General features: G+C 45.9%; 1 protein-coding gene across 9 annotated transcripts in view; it reads left to right on the top strand.

Annotated features, from left to right (window-relative positions):
- Window positions 1–22,592, top strand: part of bahcc1a (BAH domain and coiled-coil containing 1a) — a 64,611-nt gene that overhangs the window by 10,772 nt on the left and 31,247 nt on the right. For all 9 annotated transcript variants that reach the window (XM_085271312.1, XM_085271308.1, XM_085271311.1 and 6 more), the window contains exon 3: window positions 21,139–21,321. In XM_085271312.1, coding sequence (XP_085127438.1) covers window positions 21,139–21,321 — 183 coding nt within the window. The remainder of the gene's footprint in view (window positions 1–21,138; window positions 21,322–22,592) is intronic.

The raw sequence follows: 22,592 nt of genomic DNA, 5'->3' as shown, positions 1-22,592 counted from the left end.
AAAAATATTAGCATCTAAATCAGCCACTGAGTGTAATAAATTTAAAGTTCTATTATTTAAATTTTGTTGCTTATCAGCAAAACTGTTCACACAAAGTGAACGCCTTGGGTAGAGAAAAAAAAAGGATCTGACTTTGCAAGAGGATTGTGGTTAACTGGTGGCCATGTTACCTCAGATACAGGCTCTTGACTCAGTCCGCTACCCAAACCACACCATGTGGCATGATGCCACAGAACCCTTGCCTTGAGCTTGGGGCGTGTACACAGGACAAACACAAAGGAGTCCCATGGGTGACAGTGACTACCAGGGTAGTACCTTCCTGTATTGGATTTCAGGGCATTGGATTTCAAAACCCTCTCATGTATTTTTACACTCAATGTGAGGAAGTGAAAAGTTAATTGACGAATCCAACGAAGCCACGATGAACATGCACGCACATATGCATGCACGCAAAAAATAATGAAAATAAAAGTGTTGTTGCCTGCTTAAATAGACTGATAGGTTTGCCCAAAGCCAACCGCTGCTATTTTGTTTGTGATTCAGATCTCTCTCTGCCCCCTTCATGCTCCCTCCCTCTCTCTTCTAGTATCAGGCTGCTTCTCATCAGGCAGCCCCAGGCCCACCTCAGCGCATGGCCGTATTGCATGTGACAGCTGTTAGACATTATTAACGGCTCAAGCAGAAAATCCAGATTACTGTTTTTTTAATTTCAATTTTATTATTGTAATCGTTCAGTGAAAAGAACAAAAAAAAAAACAAAATAGGGGGGCCCTTTTGTTGTTAGCAGATTTGCGGTCAGTGACAATACTGCAAGCACACGAGTGTTATGAATGTGTGTGTGGTTATGTTTGGGTTGGTGGGTGGGTTTGCGTGTGTGTTTGTGTGTCTTGGGGTAGTGTTCTCCAGACAAACCACCCCACCCCACTAGAGCTGAGGCACCCCGTGGTTGGCTGTGAGGCCTAGACAGGTGCATTGTTAACCCTCTAACGTCTGAGCCTGTCTCTGCTGGATCTGATGTTAGTTCTCTGGCAGAATTGAATGCCACTTGGTGCGGCATGTGTAGCAGTCCCAGTTTGTGCTGCATTCACAGGAAACAGCATGCTGCTCTAATGGCGTGTTCTTTCTCCGCACAAATTAGGAGTTTTGAAAATGACAGTTTTTCGGGGTAGCTGTGCAGGCTTCACTTTCTGCTTCAGCACTAACATGTTGTAATGTCTGGATTTTTATTTTGAAACAACGATATAATTCAGCAACTGCTATGGTTTTTCTCTAGAGTTTGTCTTTATTTCCTTCACTTTCTATTTTCTGGATTCTGAGCTTCCCTTACTCAAATGACTGTAATCTATAAATGATAGTGTGCAGCAAACTGGTAGAAAAACTTTACCCACGTTTCGAAGTCTGCCAGTGAAGAGAAGCAGGTGTTTGTGATGTACAGTACCATTCAATAAGATGTTCCACTTAGTATATGCAAAAAAGAAAATTGCCATTAAATATACAAGCCGTATGCCTCTGAAGAGTGTGTCAGCCCTTTTGTGAGAAAACAAAGATTAGCATCAGGAATTCCATTTTAATAAGTCTCTTGGGAATATCCAACCAGATGCCAAGTCCTCAATCCAAAAGGGACTTGTTGCACTTTCTGTCTCTCTCGCTCTGTTTTTTCCACCCTCTGTCTTGGTCTCTCTCTCTTGCATGAATATCCTGAGCTCTGCCTGACACTGATCAGAACCCCCCCAAAAACTTCTTCCTCCCCTTCTGCTTTCTGTTCAAATCACTCGTTTTGCACCATAAATTCTCTCATGCCTACACGTTTGTTCTTTGATGATCCATGTCATACCCTTTCTGCTCCTCCCTGAAGCTTCCCCACATCCTCCATTTCCCCCACCCTTTTCATATTCACCCCCCCACCACCACCACCACCACCACCAGTTCCTCAAAATGGATTTGTTTTGTTGCCCTCCACCTCTTTCTGCATATTTTCCCCCTGCCCCCTCTGCCTGATGTGACCACTAGGCTACACTGCCTCCTCTCTCTCTGATACAGTATGCATCCCGTGGATCCGGGGTAAATGACTGGCTTTGCAGCAACAGATGTGCGTACGTCTGCTGTCGCTGCTTTGCAGTAAGGTTTTTCCTCTTGCCATGCGTGCCCACTGACCTCCCCTCTGGTGTTAGCGAGTTAAGGTTACTTTGTTTCCTCGAGAAAGAAAGAAAAAACGGACAGAGAGAGGGATGTGACGGCAAGTCTGGATGCACACTTGTCAAATGCTGTCATACACTTGCTGGTGCATTACAAATACATACGCATAAAAAACAGCATGTACACACTTGCGTATGCGCACACACACACACACACACACACACACACACACACACACACACACACACACACACACACACACACACACACACACACATCATAAGCACGTCATGCAGACTCACACATCTTCCTTCCCAGGAGGCCATGGGGCCAGTGGGACAGAGCAAGCTTGAGAGTCTGGTTCATCTGTTTACATCTAATTATAGAAACAGGGCTATTTCTGCAACCACTACTCCAGCTTTTTTCATATTCCAGAGTGAGAGAGAGAAGGAGGGAGGGAGGGAGACAGTTGGGGAGTAGGAATAAAAGGAAGGTGTGAGAGAGAGACGAAGAGAGAGAGAGAAGAAAGAGGAAAAAAAACAAAGCCTTGACAGCCTTTTCTCACAATGGTGAGCGGTTATCTCATCCCCTCAGCACTGCTACAGTCTGCAGTGTCTCAGTACAGTACAACAGGACAGGGAGGGGGAGAGTGTCTTGTATTGTAAGCCCTCTCATCCTCATGTAACATGAATGTGCAAATTTATGAGAAACAAGCAACAGCAAAACAAAGCAATTGCTGTTTTCTGTTTTTTCTTTCTTTCCTTTCCCCCCTTATCCATTAGCCTTGACAGTCACCCCAATAAAAGAGAATAAATTCTGCACCCGTGCCCTGTAGGCTTTTAGTTTGACCCAGTGGAGAGCGCCGTCCATCCAAAACAGTCCAAACAAAACGAAGTAAGAGTTGATGTTTGGGATTAACGTTGTATAAAATGTATCTAGTATTAAAGAGACGGGGCCAGTGCTGTAGTTAATCCTCAAGCTTGGTGGCTGACACCCAGCTGAGTGGCTGCAGTTTGCCGGTGGGGCTGGAGCGGGGGAGGCACTGGGCTTCCTGCCTGGGGATGCCAGGTGAGAGCCAGATCAGGCCAGGGATGTGCCTCTTTTTGTTTTTTGGGTTTTTTTTTGGGGGGGGGGGGGGGGGGGGGGCAGGCAGGCTGCAGCCTCTTGCAGGTGTTTTCATTACAAAAAAGAAAAAGAGGAAGAAGAGGAAAAAGAAAAGAGGCTGAATGCACAGCCTGTGGGATGCAACTTGAGACAGGTTCTTCCCATCCCCCCACCCTAATACATAAACTCCTACATAATGGAAATGCTTGCTTGCATACACCAAACTGCCACCACCCACTCCTTTTCCTTTATTCTCAGACGTGGCAGGTAAATTAATTGGCTGCCAGTGTGTAACATATATGCCGAGATAAAGGTGCTCTGTCTGGCCGAGGTGTAGCGTAACGACCGTAATGATAGCTCCATTGTGCTTATGTTTAGGGGGGTAGTTAGCGGCACAGCTAGCAGGGTCGTTGCCGGAGGGCTGGATAGCCTCTGATTAATAGTGGGGAATGCTTTGAAGTGACACCCAAGTGCACCCGCTCACAGGCTAATGGCAATGCCATCGGTATAGGGAGTGCTCCCTCTTCCTCAGTCTTCATTAGCTAAGTTTCCCCAGTACTCTCTCGCCACCCACGCCTTACATGCTTGCCTCTTATATAGACAGCCTTTAGGAACACTTACGTGTTTTATTCTTGCAGTTGTTCCGTGGTTTCGCTGTCATTTCTCATTCACATTTGTGTAAGGAGTTTTTTTTTTAAGGCATCGAACGTCAGCAAAGAAGAGGCCTTTACTCACAGAGTTTCACCACGAAGGTGAACTGTGTCACAGCCTAAAGACTCATGGGATTCATGTGGCACAAGTGGGACATGGCAGGGGACTGTTCCCAGGATCCACTTTGATCTGGCATGCTGACGGACGAGCTACAGCTGTGGATGTGTGTGTGTTGTAGCAGGGAGGCAGGGTTGGGTCTGTCAGCTGTTGCAGTAAAGTAAACTATTAGTGGTGGGAGAAGGCAGCGATTCCAGTGAAGAATTAGAACCAGTTCTAATTGCAGTGAGGTTGGGCTATGATTACATGCTGGCTAATGCACTGACAGACCTCTTACTTGGCTGGCTCTCAGAAAGCTGCTGAAATGGCTCGATGCCTTTTGGTTATACAGCATAATGGGAGGGTGTGTGAACACACTTGTGTGTGTGTGTGTGTTTGGTATGTGTGGGTGGCTGCCTGTGTGTATCTCTGATTAAACTTGCTTTTAAGGAGTGGGGGTTTTTTGTGCTTTTTGCATGTTTTCCCGCAAGTTTTTGCATACTTGTGCGTTTTCTGTTTGATAGCTGTGCTCCGCTTGTTTCTTGAGTGCCTGTCATTATTTGTAGTAGAAGCAACTTTTCTTTCCAAATCAAAACTCAGCTGGCACAACTGTCTCTGAACAGTACAGAAGAAGTGTGTTTTAGTGTGTTTTGAGTTTTTGTGTGTATGCCTCTGTTGTATTTGTGTGTGTGTCTGTGTATGCCCATGGGAAACGGCAATCAAAGGAGCCGTGTGGTGTAGAGATTGTATGAAAGGAGTGAGAGAGGAAACAGAGTGGCAGGCAGCTGAGAGGGCAGCATGTGGGGGTGGACAGGGGGCTGATGCAGGTGCCTAATTCTACCTCATCTCTGGGCATTTTATATTCCATCCATCTCTCTCTTCTCCAGTTCTTTATGGGGCTGCTGGTTGATAAATCCACCTGCTTCAATTACATTGCTGATTAGCGGGAATTTCTGAATAATAGCACACAGATGGATTTATACATTGTAAGCCTGTTGCTGAAGTAATCAGGTAGGACTTTTAAGAAGCTGTGCTTATTTTTCACCTCATAATTTGAATTATAATTAGGATTTTGCGTGTGTGTGTGTGTGTGTGTTTATTCAGGTGTAAAGGCTTCTTTCCCTTCTACAAGAAGCTCAGCAGTAAAGTGCTTAAAATCACATGATATTCCTTGCATATGGCCTGACAGTTATGGGAAATATCTGCTGTTTCTTCTTCAGACCCTTAGGCCTGTGTTGTCTGTTTTTTTATCTAGGCAGAAAAAATACAGACATCATTGTGGTTTCTCTGAGCTCTGGAGGTCAGAGAAAACATTCAACAGAGTCACAGGAATTTTCTAGTGTGTATCTGTGCTGATTACTTACTGGTTTAGTCGTGGCTCTTACATAGACTGGTGTGTTTCAAGGATTACTCACGGGATCACATGAGAGATCTTCAGGAGGCATTTTCATACAGCAGGGACCCCAAATGCAACCCCAACAACAGTCCACTGATGACTACCAGTCATAAATGTGTCATGTGTATGTTTATTCGTGTGTGGTTGTTAGGAAACAAAATGGGATGAGTTTGAGTTTATTAATTCATGTACAAGATCAGTAACGTGTCGGCTAAGCAGTGAGGTATGAGGAGCGAATTGGTCATCCTTGGTAACAGGGTATTGCGAGACTAGAATAATCTGTACACATGGAAACTGGATGGATAAATACCACGTGTGTAGCGGTAAAGTAGGCAGCTGTGTGGGAAGCAGAGGATTGTTGGGAAGAGTGGAACATGTGAGGGTTGTGCAGATGTCTGTTATTTTAGAGAGCAAATTTTCTTTAAGCTATGAGGTCCACAGTGTATTAACTCTATTGTGTGTGTGTGTGTGTGTGTGTGTGTGTGTGTGTGTGTGTGTGTGTGTGTGTGTGTGTGTGTGACTAAATGCGTGTATCCCTGTTTGACAGATCTTATTTCAGAAAGTGGAGCTGCTTTGAGGATCAATACTGACATGCTGACTGCACTCGTGCACATGCACGACGCACATACACACACTTTTTTTGGGCTCAGTGTCTCATCTGTCAGTTGTCAGTTTTCTCCAGCTCCATGGGTTCTCTTTCGAGCTAGGCAGATGGCGAACACTCAGAATGAAAGCAGATCCTAAGTCCTTTTGGATCTCCATCAGTCTCTGGGACCATCCTGCACAGGGCTCAAGTTTCTCAAGCACCGGCTGAGCCTTCCCGGCGCTCCAAACCAGCCGTTTCGTCACCTTGCTTTACCCAGCTCACGTATGTCGAGTGTAACGGCGGTTCTTTTAAGTCTCGCATCCAGCAGCAGTCCACATTAACTCACGCAAGCGCTGAAGCTAAAAAGGCTGCTGACAGTTGCTCCCATTGCTTACTCCACCTCCTCCCTACCAGTTCAACAGATACCTAATCCCAGTAGGGTATCTATGCCCCTCTGCTCTTCCAGCTTCTCACCAAGTGTGTAGCCCTACACTGCATGCATTAACCAAGTTCACCAAAGGGCATATTTCCCCACACTGGTCCATGTCTCTTACCTGAAGGAGCAGCTGCACTTCAGGGTCTACCAGCCTGTATGTTTTTATTTGAGAATGAGCAGGGTTCATTACAGCACGCTTGCTTGGACTTGCTTTTGTTTGAAGGCCGCCCTGCACCTAACTGCAAGAGATTTTTATGAGGCACGGTTCTGAGCCAGTCAGCCAGGCTGCTGTGCCACAACCAGATTGGTGGGGAGCAGTGCCATCCCACCACATACACCATCTGGGAGATTGTGCGGAGAGGAAGGGAGAAAGTTTGTGTTCTTTTGATTATGCACATATGTTTGTGTAGGTTTGTATTTGTGAACATGCAAAGGGAGAATGGTGGTTAGAGCTACTTGTGAAAGGATTTTTTTTTTTTAAAAAGGGTGAAAAAAGTTAGTCTTTTTTTAAAAGAAATTTAAGGTGGACCTTATACTGCCCCTGCCCACATCTTGTGATGTATGGGCTTGTGAAGGAAATCTCTCATTTGCCACTTTTCGTCTTTTTTTTCATGTCATTTTTTTCTCTCACTCCGTCTCAGTGGAATTCAGTTTTTCTCCAGATCTTTCACTGTTTCCACAAAGCAGCAATAGAATAAGACAGAATAAGGGAGAAAGGGAAGCGAAAAGGACGGCAGCCAGAAGGAAGCCGTAGTCCTTTTTTGCGATTGGTTTAAAACCATGTTGAATAAAAGCCTTGTCGTAGCGGATATGCTTCAAGTAAATATTCATAGGTGTTGACATGCCAGCGTAACGTATTGTGTTTGTGGCAAGCAGGCATGTCGGTATGCAGTGTATACTTTCTGCTTGTAAATAATTCAAAACACTTGTTATGGTGCTGTTCCCGCTGCATTGTGGTTTGAGCATCATTGTTGACACTAATAAATGAAAAAAAAATGTGTTTGCATCTTTTGTGCAACTTTATATGGAGAACACTGCTGGCCACGGGGCTGAATGTAACTGGTTTTTGCTGCTAATATCTGCCGGTGAGCACATTACCACACTGAGGTCGCAGTCGGGTCAACTGAAGTCTGGAGCTTTTAGTGTTGGTGTGCATGTGAATGTACATTTATCATGTCTTTATGTGGACCTTACTCACTCAGGTGCTAGCTATAAATCTAGCTCACCCTTTCCTGGCCTGGTGAGGACACAGCAGGAGCCGATGGGGGTTCACCTTTTTTCTTTTCTTCTCTCTTCTTTTCTTTTCTTTTCTTTTCTTTTCTTTTCTTTTCTTTTCTTTTACAAACATTGGAGGGGGGGGGGGGGTATAGGAGGCCAAAGGGTTAGACGGGAAGAGAAGAAGAGAAGAGAGATAAATGAGGGAGGGGGCTTAATGAGAGCCCTGACTCACATGATTATGGGACTGGCTGATAGAAATCAGGATCTTTCTCAAAGAAGTCAATTAACCCCCTCCCCCTACTCTAATTATGCATGGATTGCTCCACTGGCTCTTTACTGATAGGGCTGCTCAGCACAGCTCAATATGCAGACTCATGCTGCCTGAGTCTGTGTTGTGAGAAGCATTTGTCAAGCTTTTTTTTTTCAGTCTGCTAGCAGCCTGCTTTAAACTCAGGGTTTTTCAAAGCCATTTGTTACCCCCATTCTACTCCTCTTTACTCACCTGCTCACAGTCAGTACCAGGCAGTGCCAGTAGGGGGCTCCACCCTCAGGAGGATTCTGGTTATTAGCGTATTAGTAACTAGATGATGACTGAACTCTGTGGTCAGAGTAAATAAGCAATGTTGTAGAATGTCAACACGACCAGGCGGCTCCTTCACAGCACCCAGTGTTGACATAACTGCTCTCTTATCTGAGGAGAGCAAAGCCCATCGCCACAATAGAAAGCTATGCCAGATCAAATACAGTAAAGGCTAGAAACCACACTCTCCAAAACACAAATCCATACTCACACAGTGGCTGTGAGGGAATGCGGTGCATGTGGTAATACATACAGCACAAAACAATGGATAAAGCTGCGGTCCCAGCACAGGTTATTCGTTCTGCTAGACTGTCTGGTTTTCATGTTAACCCATTAAAATAATGGGGTGTTTAGGGTGCTGGCAGTCTGCGTAAAGAACCTGGACTCTGCTGTTATTGCTCAGCTTGGTAACGAATCAGTCTGACAGTCATAAAACACGCTTTGCCATTAAGCATCAGTGAATGAGCGGTTTAAGGTGAAGTGACAACTAATAGTTGTCTCAAAAAAAAAAGCAGAAGAAAACAAAGGACGCAGGGGAGAGGACGCAAAAAGAAAGATGTCCGTGTTTTGATTTTCAAAATCTGTGTTTAAGCACCTGTGTCACATTTGTGATCTCTGTGTCAAAACATTTCAGGAGACCTTCTTCCCCTCATTGCCTCACAGCACCCTAATAACTCTTCTTTAGTCTGCTTCCTCGCCGCTTCCCCTCCACACGCCCCTCCTCTCCATTATGGCCTCTGCCAGATCTAGACGGCGCTTGGCTCACACTGGCGTTATGATAACCTGCTGAAAGCTGTTGCTCTCCTGTGAGCATGCAGACTCCCAGCCGAGGTTTCCCTGCATCACTTTTCCCTCGTGTTCTCCCGTCAACCCCACAGCTATGACTTGCTTCATTTGTTTCATACATTCACCAAATCATTGCATGAGTTCAGACCTTTCATATAAATTTTGGCTTTCTGACCCAGCATAGGTGCTGATATATTTTATGGCCACCAATGTTAAGCATAAATTAAAGAAAAATAAGAATAGGTGCACTGTTCAAAGTAACTTTAATAGTTACTCAGGGATACTGAGTTTTTATTTGAAACCTAAAACACTGCTAGTATAGAACTATTAGACATGGCCAGTTGGAAAACATTTTTTTTTAACTTGCAGGTTTATAACTTTTCAGTATTTAGTGGTGTTTTTGTGTGACTTGTCAGTAAGTGTGTGTGATTGGAAGGATCTGCTAAGGCAAACCAAACAAGCAGCTGCAACACATCTGTTGACTTCGATCAGATGCTGCAAGCCTGTTGTAAGCCCACAAGGTCTGTTCCCTTCTTCTCTGCTATTTCTTTTATATATATATGTGTGTGTGTGTGTGTGTCCCAGACAAATACAGAGGGGAGGATAACACATGATGGCCCATAATGCCCCTCCAACATACTAAATGCGATCACTGTAAAAGTAATGGAGGACTGCAGTGGTAGCTGTTCATCCACACAGACAGGAATGAGCAGCTGATCTAGAAAAAACAATCCCCCTTCCTCCTCCGTGGTTTGACCTTGTATTTTTGCCTCTTCCACAATGAGTCGTTAAAGCCGTCAAGATAACCAGCTGGAGAGCAGAGGAGGCTAAGGTAGGTCATGGCAGGTCAGGGAACAGGAGGGGAGACAAGAGGCATTTAAATTTGTGGGGGGTTTTGTCTTTGCTGCTGCCTTGCTCTGTGTTACACTTCATCTGCTGATGTTTGTGCAATGATGAGCTCCGTTCTTTTGTAATGATGACAGGAAATGCTCTTAATTTTACTCATTTCTGCCTTTGTGGCTGCAGATGTTGAGCAGCACCGGCAGCAGCATTCCATAGATGACCGGTGTCAAGAGTTATCGCAAGATATAACTCATCTTTAAAGGCCAGTTTGGCAGCGTGATTTGGCTAAACTGGTGCATTTGAAAGTGCAGATGGATAAAGTGGGAGAGGAAGTGGTTATCTCCATGAGTCGAGAAGAGTTTTGTCATTATGGCTAAGACGTTTGGTAACAAGAGAAGTCAAGGTGATGCATGTGAGATTATACACTGTGTTCTTTACAAGGTGATACTGTATAATGTTTGGCCTTGGCTACCCAGGTGCCTCGCTTCCCCTTGTCTGTAGGTTATCAGAACAAAACTGCTTGCATTTGTCTTAGCCGAACGCTACAAGAATTAAACATTTTTCCTTTGTTCCCCCTGTGAACCAACAGCAAATTACATTCAGGGCTGCAGAAAGACCTTGGACTGGCTGGTGCAGCGGTTCCCGGCTCTGTTATCTGCACTGTTCTGCTCTGTGCGTCTGACAGGCTACATCAAAAAGAGAGAAGCCAGAGCAGGGAGCTGCCTTCTGTTTCTCTCACAGACATCAGACTTTATCATATTACAGGACAATCCAAGAGAACTTGGAGGACAGCAGCAACGTAGTGACTCCAACCAGACCCCTGATGTCCGGGACTGCTCTGCATGACCTAAATGAGGTGCCAGGCTACAGACGGAGGGAGGGAGAAAAGATGGGAAGACTGGGGAGAACAGGTCATTCCGACGAGTCCTCGTTGCCGTTTGAATGCTAGGATGTTGATTTATGGGTGACTCTGATATAGGGAGGGGCTAACCCCATAAAACAAGATGTTCATTACACTTTTGGACCTTGTGAACACTGATGGACAAACAAGAGCAGAGAAACGGAGCGCAAATGGGACAAGAGAGTGGGAGGAAAAGTGATTTTTAAAGAGAAAAAAAACTGAAAATGAAGAGAAAGTGTTTCCATTTTGAAGCATGTGGCTGACGCCAACTGAGGGAAGAGACCGAGGTGATGAGGGAGGACAGAAATATGGAACTGAGCAGCAGGGGGATGGAGGGAGAGTGATGTGGGATGATGGAGAGGGTGTGAGGACGGAAAAGGAAAACTGAGAAGGGGAATGAGTGATGGGGCTCGAAGGAGCAAATGGAGAAGAAGGGATGAAAGTGAAAAAGGGAAGACAGCAGGCAAAATTTGCTCCAATGAATTGAGCTGCTTGCAGATTTATGTGGTGTTGTGGTTATCATTGTGCATGAACCAAAGGAGATGGGGAGACTCGAGCAATGCGACGCCCAAGCGTGAGCGTGCGTTTATCTGTGTATGCATTGCAGTGCACTTTTATTCTCCCTCAGCACGTTGCCCATGTCTCCTCCAAAGCAAACTAACTTCTGAATTTGACAGAACCCTCGCCTGTGGTGAGGTAACATCCACCAACATCCACACTACACTTTTCCAAAGTCTATCTACCTAGCACTGCTGGTTGAGAGAAGAGAGGATTAGACCACCCAGGACTGGGTAGTCAAAGCACCGCTTTGATGTGGCACGAGCATATGTGCAGTGCATGGGTACAATCTCTGCTAAAACACACTCGCAAAACACAGTTTTACTGCCTCCTGTGCGGCATCATTACTCCTCGTCAGTGGAGCGGTGGGATGCTCAAAAAGAGAAGGAGAGCGAGAGCGAGAGAGACGCAGCCACCTCCTGTGCCAGGCACTGCCAGGCTGAAATGCTGGAGCCGTATGGTCACCCTGAGGGAGGGGAAACCTGCCCGGTCTAACCACATCTCAATTAACCAATTAAGTTCAAAAGTTAACAGGGTACTAATTAGAGAATAGTGCTGAATCCTTGTTTTAATCTCTCTTTTTTCCCCACTACGAGGCATGTCTGTGTCCGTGACCTGGCTGGCTGAGCTTTGCCTGCGTCGGCTGAAACATGGCATGCAAGCTGCCGTTAGTCACCCATCCATCCCCATGGCCAGAACATAAAACCAATGGATTTAGAAGGATCAGTCATCAGCTGTAAAACAAACCAGATTCAGAGCATTCCATCTGATCTTTCCAGTGAAACAGGAGGACCATGAAAATCCCATTTTTGGATCTAGAGTTTTCAGAGACCTGTGAGTGAATATTCACAAATGAAGGATAGTTTTTAGTCATAGCTAACGTGGCTGTTTCCTGCTCATCCGGCTTGTATTTGTTCCTGCAGATGGGCTTTAATGGATGCCAAATGGGAGGTTTAGTGCCTCACTATTGGCCTGTTGGAGTCTCTTTTTTAACACCATCATATTAAATGACTTGCGTTTAGGACTCAAGGCAACGGCGTGCTCCTGTCGTTGACAATATGCCTCGGGCAGAAAGTGTTTGTAACACACCGCTAAAAGTATAAATTTTATCCCCGCATTAAAGGAGGAGAAGAGGGGCTGCTATATTGGCTGCTACCACCAATAAAAAGATATGTGGGCTGTATGACACAATTGTAGTAAGGCGGCTTTGAGCCCCGGAGCCAAACATGGTGTGTTTAGAATCAGGCTGACAGCTCGATATAGAGAGAGGTGAGAAAGCCTTCTTTGACTCTGCTCTGCTTTCTAACGGGGAATTATTATTTTTTCTGTCTGTTTGTTTTTTGGGATTTGGGGAGTGGTGGTATTTAATGACCCATGCAATTCAAGCTCCTGAATGATTGGTAGGATGATTAGCTGTTTGTATTTCTGAGTGTGTGCGTGTGTGAATGAAGAAGAGGCTGAATAAGTCTTGGATGTCAGAAAGCAGTTTGAGGGGTGAAGGACTCCCTTGTCGTATGCGAGGCCCTGGAGGATTCCTCCCCTCTTCCTCTCTTCCTCCTCCTCCCTTGTTCGCCCCCTGAATCTCATCTCTTCCTCTGTGAGATCCACAATGCTGGGAAGAAATGTGTCATTAACAGGGGAGACCAAAATAATGTTTATGGGCTCAAGCAGCACTGAAATCATTTTCCATATCAGTGCAACTGCATGGGCCCTGTGGGGGAGTAAATCTGATTTTCTCCTCCCTGTGCCAATGGGAAACATCATGGGAAAGAAAACAGATTGGATTGTTAGAGAGATGGCCTGACGCAGCTGTGGGCGGCTCTTTTTGTGTTTGGGTGTGCTGCTGCTGTGTGCGTATATCATAAAGACAGGATCAACCAGAGAAGGGAAGAGAAGGCAAAATAAAAATGTGGATGTTAGCGTGAATCTGTGGATGAGAGAACGAGCCCCACTATGGGAATCGCAATTTCATGCCTCGGGAATAAAGAGCTGGGATGCAACAAATGACCCTCGTGGAACAATGGGTCAGTTAACAAGCACAACCACCAGTTTGGTCTGGACACATCAAATGTCCTGTAGAAGTTACAAGGAGTAAAGTAGTTCCAACTAAATCTGATGCCTTTTATGCCCGTTCCATAAGAAACATTTGCATTTTATCCACGTAGCCAAGAGGGAAAAAAAGGAATAGGTTTAGTAAAGCGTGGAGGGAAGTTTAATAAAGTAAAATGCTGACGGAAATAACTATGTGCTTTGAGAGAAAACACTTCGTAATGAGAAAACTGCTTGAGTAATTTGCACTTCCTGTTACATCATGAACACTTAAGTTCTCACAGAAAGGACAGAAACGAGCAAAAGCAGAATGCGGTGATTTCGTGTTGTGGTTTTCTTGTATGTTCTCTTAAATCTCTGTTGTGGGACTAGGTAAAGAGAGTGTGCATGTGTGGGTGAGTATAAAAGGAAGGTAATGGGCCTTGAGCTCATTTGGCCTGGCCTGGTGCTGTTGCTGTTTCGAATCTGTCCTCCCACCTTCCGAGTCCCGGACCTGGAATGTCTGCTTGTTCTCCACAGATGGGCAGCACGGTGGCACGGTGGTTAGCACTGTTGCCGCACAGCAAGAAGGTCCTGAGTTCAATTCCAACATCAGGCCGGGGTCTTTCTGTGTGGAGTTTGCATGTTCTCCCCGTGTTTGCGTGGGTTCCCTCCGGGTACTCCGGCTTCCTCCCACCGTCCAAAGACATGCAGCTTGAGGGGATAGGTTAATTGGAAAATCCAAATTGCCATTGTGCGAGTGAATGTGAGTGCGAATGGTTGTCTGTCCCTGTGTGTTGGCCCTGCGACAGACTGGCGACCTGTCCAGGGTGTACCCCGCCTCTTGCCCTATGACAGCTGGGATAGGCTCCAGCGCCCCCCGCGACCCTGAAAAGGATAAGCGGAAGCGAATGGATGGATGGGACTAGGTAAAGAGAGTGTGCATGTGTGGGTGAGTATAAAAGGAAGGTAATGGGCCTTGAGCTCATTTGGCCTGGCCTGGTGCTGTTGCTGTTTCGAATCTGTCCTCCCACCTTCCGAGTCCCGGACCTGGAATGTCTGCTTGTTCTCCACAGATGAGGCCAGTGACTCAGCAAACAACTGCACTTTCACATGGCTCACAGCAAGGGTCTAAGTGATGAGCCCAAACCTTTGCCTGAGGCTATTAATATTTTAATAGCAATAAACAGTGAGTAGCATTAAACCTTAGCACTGCACTTTACCCTTCATCGCCCCGCTCTTACCCCAGTTTTTTACTCCGCTCTAGCTCTCACCTGCAATCTTCACCGCTTAGCACAATCTCACTTTGACAGTCAGATGTCTGATTGTCTCTTAAACAACACTTCCTGGCCCGCTCCCCAGAAAATAGCCATGAAATTTCAGTCTGTCTTCTTTATTTACTTTGCCCATAACACACCTCTTCAGCAGGAACTCTATCAGACATTGATATCTCTTTCTGTTGGCCCCCTCCTGCCCCTCATACCAGTGTTGGCACAGCGGCTATGGAACTGAAGAGGAAGCTCCTTTTTGATAAAAATAAACCTTTCTGAAAAAGAGCTTCATGAATGATTAATTGTGATAAACATGACGTGCTGTACTCCTTGAAATGGCAGCCTGGCCAGGTACCTAGACACATGTGATGCTGGCTTTTGCAGTTTTGCAAACTGCTGTATAAACAGTGAAAAGGTTCGAGGAGTAGAATAGATAAAGAGAGACGCTGGTGGCATGTGTGCACATTTTCTCCCGTTTTCTCTTTAGCGTGGCATGTGTGGCTCCATTGTTATGTTCGGGCTCCCTGCCAAACTTGAGTGAGCCAGTTGGTCTAATTTGTTTAGGATTAGAATCTCTTATCCATATCATGTCGACTTCTATATTGTATAAACAGCTGGGTGAAGTGGCAGGGGTTCTTCAGCTGACCTCTCCAGGCCAATTTTATTTGCATTGTACTCATGCAAAGAATTCCCAGAATCCCTTTTACCCCGTCATCACTTCAGTAGTGAGAGAGTGGCTGACCACGAAGCCACTCAGCAAACACAGGCTGTCAACTTGAGCGAGACGACCACCATACGGATGCACAATCGCACACACAAAGGATCACATATGTTCATAAACGCACACACACATACTCCCACTCGCTCTCTGCTGATTTCACTTTGAAAGTTTCTCACAGTTCCTCGGTCTCTTATCTACTCTAAACTCTCACCCCTTTCCCCTCCTCTGGATGTTGCATGTAGTAACGAGGCTTTCTCACTCTCTTTCGCCATCCATTCTTATAACTGGTTCTCTTTCTCCCACCCCCACACTGACCACATCCACTAAACTCACTCCACAGGCACGCAGTGTGGAGAGTGTTGGAGGCGTCCGCTGCTGGCACTTTCCCCCACCCCTGCACTGGGCCCAGGTCCAGGACTGGACTGCCTGCTCGCTCTCTCACTCTTTCTCTCCCTCACTTCAGTATACTTCTGATCCTCCTGCAGTAGCCCACTCCCCCAGTCCCACCATCAAGCCTGACATCGACACAGAAAGAAAAAAGTCAGGGAGGTGGGAGTTTGTAAAGCAGGGGGCAAGTTAAGAAGAGGAAGGGGAAAAAAACTTGCTACAGCCATTCTGAAGTGAGGAGGAATTTGGCTACCAGTTGCACTAATGTTTTCAAGATGACTTTGACTGTTTGAAGGAAATCCCCCCACTTTAGTAGCCATTTGAAATTCCATCTGTGTTTTATTGTGAGGAAGTAGGTGCTGGGTTAGTCAGCGGCCCTCCAGGGTAGCAGTGCAGTCTGTCTGGGGCTGCTGATGTGTACAGTTGCCCAATCCAGTCTGTGTTACTGGAGGGTCAAAAACTAAGTCCTGTGTTTGAGTGAATGTGTATGTGTGGAAAGTCTGGCTGGCTTCTTCTTGGGCGTCTGAATTCCTGGGCAGAACATGGAACTACATTAGTAGGAAACTCTGATGAAAAAGACACTGAAGTGGGAGTGAAGTTCGCTTACCAACGAGCATCCTGCTCAGTATGTTTTTACTTGGTAAGTAACTCTTCAAATGTCTGTTTCTTCCTTGCTGTTTCCTACTTTCATAGTGGGTTCTTTCGTAAACAAGTGCTAAAGAAACAAGCTGCTACAATTTACAGCTAAACACAGAAATTCTTAAATGTCTGATATAATATAAAACCTAGCTTACCAGTATATGTTCTGTCGCGTTTCTTTCTGTGTTAAAGCAGTGCCAGTAACTAGCAGCTCCTGGAAGAAGTACATTTATATTTATTTTCCCTTGAATCACCAATCTGATGTTAATTTCATTCATTTAAGACAAGAAGGGGAGTGTGTATTTTCTGTCAGAGGACATGACTGAGAGAGTGAGAGAGAGTACAGCTGCCACATGGCACTGACCGTTCACTGAGCGACCTAAACTGCTCACAGACTCTCTGATACGAGCTCTTATAAACTGGTTGTGTGTCTGTGTGTTTTTATTCTCTGGCATTTCTTCTTCTGCTTCTTCCCTCCACTCTGTGGCACTTGGTGATCACTGAGCTGTGGAGAGCAGGTTGATGCAGTCACATCTGCAATTTTCTTTCCGTCTCTCTTCTCCTCGCGTCACCATCACTCTCACTTCTCATTGTGCGTCTGGCTTCTTTGTCTAGACGACACGTCCATCCGTCCCTTCGGGCTGCGGTCTGTGAATAAGACGGAGGGCTTTAGACTGCCTTGGCTTGTTTTTCAAGAGCAGACAGAGAAATATGATCCAAGGTGAAATAAATGTACTTCTTCTTCTTCTTCTTCTTCTTCTTAGAGGCGTAGTTGTAGATCCCCATGTGCTCCCTCACATGCTCATAAACACAAGCGCATGTGGATGGGCGTCTGCCTCTTCAGGAGAAATTTTTGATCTGATTCCCAGCGTTGAAAAGAACAAGATGTTGTGGGTGGGTGCTTGTTGTCTTCCTAGCTTTTTTTTTTCCTTTTACCCCATCACTTTGTGGTCCACATGCAGATGAGATTGTATTATGCTTCGTCAAGGCCCCAAATTACCCCGAGTTGTATGATGACATCACATCCCTCCCCTCAACTTGACAATTGAAACCTGTTTAAATTCACTGGACGAGTGTGTGTTTGATTGCAACTGTGACCTAAGTGGGGTTTCAAGGTAGACTGGCTGTTCTTGCTGAGCAGCATGCTGACCAACTGCATCTGCCCACTGCTGTTGTAATGGCTCGTATTCAGCCTCCTTGCCTCGAGCGCTGTTTCTCTTTCGTTCCCATGACAACTGGGCCTTCGTTCTCCTAGCTACGCCTCCCTGCCTGCTGCTCACTCCGTGCCGCCCTCAGGGGCCCATGCCTGGGCCCACATTATTGTGTGTGCATGCATGTATATTTTTGTTGTTGCACGCAAACTGGTCTCCTTCACCCTTGCACACCAACGCCGGAGCAAAACAGTAGCACTAGTTAACACTTCCACCTCCGGAGGTTCTGCGGCATTTGTGTTTGTTTCTCTGGATCTATGTGAACACAACTGTGTGAGTTTGAGTGTTGGGATGTGGTGTTGAGATGTCAGGAAGGGAGGTGGGTTTCCCCTTATCCCGGTGTCCCCTTCTCCTTTAATTCCCTAATAGGATTAATCTTCATCTCTGTCAGGGATCGGTGCCGATTAGGATGCACATGACCCGATTTTCTTAAGAGCGCATACAACTGCACTGCTGGCTCCACTTAGGAACTGGAGAAATAAATAAACACAGTTTAGAGAAAACACACAGGCGAAGAAAACATAACTTTTACAAGGAGGCGGTGGAGCAACGGCTAAGTCACTATTTATTACACCACTAAAACTGTAATAGTAAGTCGAGCAGTGGTGCCGTCATGGCTCAGACTTTTATTCCACTTGTTCTGCACTGCTTTAGTTGGCATCCGAAGTGAAAGAAAGGTGAAAAACCAGCCCACTTTTATAACCTATGTGCTTTCTCACCGACACCTCTGATTCATTAGGATTTAAATGGGTTCAGGGAGGGCATTGTATTAACGCAGCGTGAGTGGAGTTTGTGTTTTCTAAACAAGAGTATGAAAATTTGAAGAAAAAAAAAAGAAGCAGGAATTTGTGTGGCGTCATGCACAGCATACTTTCAGTAGGAGGCAACTATAACACTAAGGGAGAGGTTATTTAGTGTGATTGACAGGTTGAGGAGTCTGCCAACCACTAACTCTCACCTGCTACAGTTTACATCAGTCCTTCACCAAGTGAAGATGCCATGGCCAAACTGGACCACTGGAAGGTCTGATTTGGTTGTGCTGTGGGAAGGGCTTGTGGTTTGATTTGATCCAAGACCCTTCTGAGGTTTTCATTCAATCCCTTTCTCCCTGAACACAGGCTTAAACTTCAAAGATCTCCTTGCCCGACATCTACACATCCCCTTTTTAATGTATTGTCCTTCTCCTTTCCTTGTCTTTCTGGCAGAGGCTCTCTCCTCACTGCGTTAAGAGGGGCTTTGCAGCCTCTCTCTGTCACTCTATGTCTCTCTCACCCTTTCTCCCTCTCTCACTCTGAGGCAAGGCTGTTAATAATGCAGGAGGATTAGCTGATTTATGTGAGCCGGAGGCACTGAGGAAAGCTGGGGTTCCTGGGGGCGACAGGCAGAAGAGGGGAGGGGGGCAATGAGTGTGCAGCATGGAGGGCGGTGACATACAGGAACCCGACGTGTCTGGATGATGAAGGTTGGATGTGTGCCTGGTGAGCATGCTGGCCATAATCCACCCACCCACCCCCCACCTCCACTGGCCCCCGACACCCACTCTGAACTCCGCAGAACCGTGCCAGGAGCCCTCCACAGGGACCAAGTGATAGGAGGTGGCAGCAGAGGGGAATGGGGACTGATACAGAGCAAAAGGAGAACAGCATGGATAGTGTAGCATGTGACCAGGCTACTTGACAGTGTCTCCCATCAACATGTGAAATGTTGCTATAGACAATTGAAATCTGATTAAATAGAAGATTTTTGCTACCATGTGATTTAGGAGATGTAGTCTCATTATTTTGTTCCAATGTTTTGTTATTAGAAGTGGATCTAAATAAAAACCTCCAGCCCAATTTTACAGGCTTAGACTAAGATAACCTGATAATCCAGATAATCTACAGCAAAAGAGAAATGAATCACAACACACTTTGGCTTCATTTCTTTCTGTGATCAAATTTCAGAGACCTCCAAGAGTGTCGCTGCATCCACATGCGCACAAACACACACACACACGCAGGATTGGTTGTAAGGTAGTTTTTCGAGGCAGGGCGCTGTAAGGTTGGGGATCGTGGGGGATTTCCACCTGTCTGGGGCGGTGGTACCAAGTGTGACAGAGGTGCTTTTGTACGTGTTGTGTGTTTGTGCGCGCACGCCTCTGCATGCTTCTGTGCTCTGGCCTATGAGCCATAGGCTATTCGGTGCAAAAGCGAGAAGCAGACTGATAGGTTTATCCCTGCTGTCTGCCCAGAGGATGTGCTCACTCACTGGCTGGCTGATTAAGGCTCCCACACAATTGTTCTCACACTCCCAGAAAAAGAAAAAAAAAAGGATCGATGCATGTTTGGACTGATTCATGCTCCAAGAAAATCAAATCACTCAGCATTCCTTGGGAGATCAGCTTGTCATAAGAGGCTCATAATGAATTTCTACTGTGTCGCTCTCCCCGTGTTTTGGTGTGCGCGATATACGATACACTAATGTGTGTCTGAGCATGTATCTGCATGTGTGCTCTCATACAGGCAACTTCATACATATGCATGAGACTTCACGGTGGTGTGACTTGGGGGAAATGAATGCGCAAAGAGCTGGGCACCCGGGCCCCTCGCTCAAGTGCACTGGCGGGCGCGTAATGGGAATGCAATTTAAGCAGTGGTTAATCAGTGTGTTTTCTCCAGCTTGCCCAGCAATGCATAATAGACAATCAGCCCCCAGTCATACGGGCATTGCTACAAATGGTCAATTACTCATCATAGTCTTGTTAAACACACAGTTCAGCCAGCCAGGGACAGATTGCTCTGCTGGTGCCATTATTATGGTAAAGAACAAAGCAAAGCAATGCTAGAAACAGGGAAAGAGGGAGGGAAGGAAGAGACAATGAGGATTTGGAAGAGGCATGGTGTATTTCTGCACATCAAAATGGGACAGAGGAGGGGACGAGAAGAGTGAAGACAGCTTTTGTAACAAAGCAGGAGGAAGGAGAAAGGAGTGAAACACCGAAATGGAACCAGAGAAGAAAGAAGAGCACGGGATTGTCAGCGTCACGCAGAGAAAAAGCAAGACTGAAAGAAAACCAGACAGAGAGGAGGTGAAATGGAGCAAAGCAATAAAAGAGATTGAGGGCATGAAAGTGAGAGATGGAGAGCACAAGATAATGGAGGGAGGGAGAGAAATTGAGAAAGGGACACTGGGGAGCAGGAGCAAAAGTGTGTGAGAGCGAGAGGGAGAGAGCCTGAGAAAGTGTGTACTCAGCTGTGAGATGAGACCTCTGTCTGCCCATGGGGAGAGGTGGTGTGAGGGGAGAGAAGACGAGGGAAGAGGACTCTGCTGACAGTGAGGGGGAGGAGAGTCTCACACTTTCTCTCTGTCACACACATACGCTCTCTCACTCATTCAGCCTCTCCCGAGAGCAGCGATCACATTTGCCTGGCTTAATGATTCTACCAAAAAAAGAGAAGAAAAATATGTATATATGAGTGGGCCTCACACTGAGATGCAAAGCTATTCTTGTTGTTTTTCCTTTTTAGTCACACTCACTGTCCCAGTGTACACACACTCCCAATTCTAACCATTCTTCTCTCTCCTTACCTTTTGTTCCTGTGGGAATGCAGGCAGTGGATTGATGGGCAATTCTTCTGCCTCCTTCATGGGGACCTTTCTGGCCAGTAGTCTGGGTTCCCCTCCTTCCCACCCGTCTCATCCCTCCCGGCCGCCCTCCTCGCCCTCTTCGCCCTCCTTCCGTGGCGGACCCCACTCGAGCGCCTCGCAAATCTGGTTTCCCCATTCGCATGAAGGTACCTCAAATCACACATGTACACAAACACACAGCCCCTCATCTGACCGCACCATCTGGATGAGGTGATATTTATGTCCTGGCATTATTGGAGGCAGCTTTGCACGGTGTATTGTTACTCTGATATTGTATATTTTTGTGTCGCGCTAGGTTTGCACCAAAGTATGGCTTATAATCGTCTGGGCTCCAACCCTTTTATTTATGCACTAAAATAGGCCCACACCCAGCATGTTTGGGATAGAGCACTGTGCCACGGTTTTCTGGATACAGACACAGGGTTAAAGGTTCAGCCACAGAATCTTGCGGTATTCGATTCATGTCAGCAGGAATGTCACTCAGGGCCCTCTGAAGCAGCACATGCGACTGTGTGCCAGTAAAAAAAAAAAAGTTGCAGTGATTGCAGAGCTTTCAGCCGGTGTCTCCATCACAGTCTTAAAAAGGTTCCCACCAATCAGAATTACTAAACCCTTACTCGACACACACGCACATACACTCACAAACCAACTTCAACACCTCATATTCTGTCTCCATACAGCCAGGAAGTCAGATAACGATAAAGCTGAGGGATTAATGAAGTTGGGTGTTTCAGGAATTAATTGGGGTGACAGATAAACACAAGACAAATCATCTTATTAATATATTAACGTAAGGTCAGCTTTTCTGTGTCTTCACCTTCAGATTTACATCTTGCTAATTACGCACTGTGATGGCCACCTAAAATTACCTGGTGAATCACAATCCTGGATGGACTCTTGTTATTTCAGCCCCCGGTTATAATATATTTATTATCTAAGAATAGCCCAGATGTTATTGGTGGGGAGACCAGTGGGAAGTGTTTCTTTTCTCTCTTTTTTTTTTTTGAAATTCGTGGTCACTCATCAGCGGCACCCCACCTACATGTTATGTGTCCAGGGATGATTAAGTGGATTACAGCTGAGATGCTGTATTGTCATGAAGATTGTTAAGTCATATGATATCTCCCAGCAACTTCCTTGCTCTGATGCCCTGGGCACCAGGCCGCTGACTCAGTGGACAGATGCTACACCAGATTAAACTCTAGACTCCTCCAAAATATTAGCTCCGGCGTCAGCCCAATCTCAGACATTTCCCTCCAAACTCATTTTGTAAGCATCAGTGTTTCCTTTATCTTATACTTTCTAGGTTTCATTGTTAAACACTTTCTTCTTGTGGAAAAGTAAAATAATATTAAGAGTGATGAAGATAATGCCAAGCCTAATAAAAGTAATGGAGGTGATTATGACTGGGATTATT

The sequence above is a fragment of the Mchenga conophoros genome, linkage group LG4, assembly GCF_057382185.1.
Source record: "Mchenga conophoros isolate Kocher_MC1m ecotype Shallow Benthic linkage group LG4, M_conophoros_male_GT1.1, whole genome shotgun sequence".
In the NCBI taxonomy this organism is placed as follows: Eukaryota; Metazoa; Chordata; class Actinopteri; order Cichliformes; family Cichlidae; genus Mchenga; species Mchenga conophoros.
Note: the sequence above shows the minus strand (reverse complement) of the source record. Positions and strands in the feature narration are given on the sequence as shown.